General features: G+C 60.2%; 1 protein-coding gene across 1 annotated transcript in view; it reads right to left on the bottom strand.

Moving 5' to 3' along the window:
• The window catches only part of NRXN2 (neurexin 2), an 89,064-nt gene that overhangs the window by 42,147 nt on the left and 43,508 nt on the right, over positions 1-3,409 (bottom strand). Inside the window, exons 7-9 of the mRNA XM_025214933.1 lie at positions 3,210-3,371; positions 2,204-2,666; positions 9-178 (exon numbers count right to left, since the gene is read on the bottom strand). Of these exons, the coding sequence (XP_025070718.1) occupies positions 9-178; positions 2,204-2,666; positions 3,210-3,371 (795 nt within the window). The remainder of the gene's footprint in view (positions 1-8; positions 179-2,203; positions 2,667-3,209; positions 3,372-3,409) is intronic.

The following is a 3,409-nucleotide window of genomic DNA, read 5'->3' as shown; positions in this document are numbered from 1 at the left end:
TCGCGCACGCAGCCCACGTAGCCCAGGCGCAGGAAGGCCGTCCACAGCTCTGGTGGGGGGTGCAGGTCGGGCCGGCCCTCGGGCAGCCCCCCCAGGTACAGCTCGCTGTCCAGGTCCAGGATCTCGCTCTCGCCGCTGGCCAGGAAGGGTGTGCTGCGGCTGTTCACCGAGATGGAGCCTGCAGGGGGAAGGGAGGGCAGGGGGTGAGGGGAGACCCCCATGCCAGCCCCTGGCACCCCCGGCTGGGCCCGGGTATCGGCACGTACATGTTTGTGCCCTGGAATGAGTGTGCAAGCATTGGTCCCCATGTACTCACATGCACACATGACAGATACCTGACTGAGCATGTGGCACTGCCACACGTGGGCTCACACACACTCGTGCCCACACAACATGCACCCAACAGAGTGCGCAGGCAGTGGCACGTGTGGATTCACACACACCTGTGCCTGCGCACACGCATAAACATGCACTTAATGGAGTTTGCAGGCAGTGGCACATGTGGATTCGCACACACCCATGCCTGCACACATGCATAACACGCACCCAAGGGAGTGTGCAGGCATTGGTATGTGTGGGTTCACACACACCCGTACCTGCATACATGAATAACACACACCCAACTGAGTGTGCAAGCAGTGGCATGCCTAGATTCGTACACACCCATACCCGCACACAAACACAACGCACCCAATAGAGTATGCAGGCATTGGCATGTGTGGATTTGCACACTCATGTGTGCTCTCACACACTGCATTTGCACACATGCCCAACCGAGTGCACAGACTTTAGCACCCTGGATCTGTCCACACTCCTGCTGGCACTCATATGATATGGATCTTCTCAACTGGGTGAGCACCAGCATGCATGGATTCATGCATGTGTACGAGTAGGACACGCATGGAAATGATTTGCCAACATGCCCACAGATGCCATGCCTGCCTGCCTCCATGACACACATGCAGACACCTTGGATTCACACACATGCATGTGCACACTTGCATGTGTACAAGCCAACCCACACACACGCTTATCACAACAGGCACACGTGGGAATGCTGTGGATGGGGCTGCTGCATGATACTTCTCAGTCAGCAGGGAACAGACCTCTGCATGTGCTCACACACACACACACACACACACACACACACACACACACACACACCCCCGCCCCCAGGTATCCAGGAGAAAGATGTGCACATGTATACATAGGCACACACACATGCATGCACCCACATATACAATGTAGGTGTCCGAGAAACAGACATATGTGTTCATATACTAGGATATGCACACACAACCCAGGTGCCTGGGAGACAGATGTGCACATGCACACACCCACAGCCCAATCAAAGCTGATATAGTCACACTCAGACTGAAAGATTTCAACCAGCAGGGGGCTGTGTTGTGCCATCTCTCTCTCTCAAGTTCAAGTGTGCACATACACACACACACAAGAGCCCAGGTGTCCAGGAGACAGAAAAGCATGTGCAGATACACAAGCACGCATGCACACACCTGTGCAGAACCCAGGTGTCTGGAGGAGACCCGTGCACGTGCACACATAAACACCCCCCAGAACCTAGGTGTCCAGGAGACAGACATGCATATACAAACACACAGACACGCACCACACATACGCATAGAGCCCAGGTGTCCAGGAGACAGAGGTGTATGTGCACACACAACACCACATGTGCACACATACACACATGTGCTTGTGCACAGAATCCAGGTGCCTGGGAAACAGGGGTGCATGTGCGCACACACACACACACAGAACACTAGGTGTCCAGGAGACAGGTGCATGTGCACACACATGCATGCACATACGAATGCACACTCGAATGCATGCAGGGGTGAAGGTGAGGCAGGGGAAGGCAGTGAAGGGGAAAGCAGGCCTCAGGTCTCTCCTGTTTCTGCTTCCCCTTACCTGCCCCATCCTTTTCTCCCTCTCAAATGAGCTGCTAATGAACTGCCAATTTGCTGGTGCCAATCAGCATGGAGGGGAAAGAAGGGGGGCACCAGGGCTGTGGGCTGAGAGAGGGAGACACACACACACACACACACACACTCTCAGTGCTTCCCGCTTTGCACACACCCAGCCTCTGGGTGAACTGCAGTGCAAGGATTGGGATTCCTAGCAGGGATTTGGAGTGGGGGGGATCAGCACTGGGGCCTGGGCCCAGGTGGGGGCCCCTCACCTTTGCGCCCGTCGCGCTGGAAGTCCACGTGGCACCACTCGCCGTCGTTGACCTTCTTGCTGCTGGCCCGCAGCTTGATGCCGCCCGAGCCCATGTCCAGCAGCAGGTAGAGGTAGCCGTCAAGCAGCTCCATGGCAAAGTAGTCGGCCTTGGGGGGCCGGTCGGGGCGCGCGGGGCCTGGCCCTGGCCCTGGCCCCTCGCGGGGCGGCTGGAGGCGCCCATGGGAGAAGAGTAGCAGGCCGTGGGGCTCGGTGGTGCGGAAGTCGAAGGAGATGGAGCCCGTCTTCTTGGCGCTCCACTTGGGCAGGGCGAGGAAGGCCTCGGGCGCCTCGAAGGTGACGGGGTCCAGGGCGGCCACGTCCTGGCAGCGGAAGGCCAGTTCCCCGTGCAGCTTCATCTTGGCGTCACCCTCCTTGGCCAGGCGCGACAGCTCCAGCTTGAAGTCGTTGTTCTTGTACACCACCTGCAGCGGGGAGGGTAGGTACATGGGGGCACGTGGGCACCGGAGCTGGGGTCCCCGGCCCACCCCAGGGTGGGGGCAGTGACTGCGGGGGTGACAGGGGCTTGACCCCTCCAGAGGTCCTGATCTGGGGGTGGGGGCAGGGGTTGCCTGTCCCTATCCAGGGGGTCCTGGTCCAGTCCTGATCCTGGGGGCACCGGCTGGGGGATAGGGGGGGGGGTGTCCCCTCCAGAGGTCCCAATCCAGGCCTCACCCTGGGGGACCAGCTGGAGCGGGAAAGGGGGCTGTCCCCTCTAGGGGGTCCCAATTCAGGCCTGATCCTGGGGGCACCGGCTGGGGAAAGGACCCTGATCCAGGCCTGATCCTGGGGTGTGGGTGAAGTTCCCCATCTCCTCCAGGGGGGTCCCAATTCAGGGCAGGCCCCTGTCTGCTGGCAGCACGTTCCCCTCACAGCCCCATAACAGGCACATCCCACCCCAGAGGTGGCTGCCTCCCGGCACCGGACCAGGGGTTGCAGAGCCTGTGGCGGCCCCCCCGGGCACTCACGTCCTTGAGACACCCCATGAAGTTATTGCTGACGGGGGAGCCCGGCAGGTCGGCCGTGTTGGGGCTGCCCCCGATGTAGAAGAAGTCGTCGGAGCCCAGCATGGTGTAGTCCTCCTGCGTGTAGCCCGTCGTGGTCAGGATCCCGTCCACCGAGATGGTCACCTGTCCGGCGTCACGGTGCGGGGGGCGGGGGGGGCAGG

Source organism: Alligator sinensis, unplaced genomic scaffold, assembly GCF_000455745.1.
Source record: "Alligator sinensis unplaced genomic scaffold, ASM45574v1 scaffold1302_1, whole genome shotgun sequence".
NCBI classification, from domain to species: Eukaryota; Metazoa; Chordata; order Crocodylia; family Alligatoridae; genus Alligator; species Alligator sinensis.
Note: the sequence above shows the minus strand (reverse complement) of the source record. Positions and strands in the feature narration are given on the sequence as shown.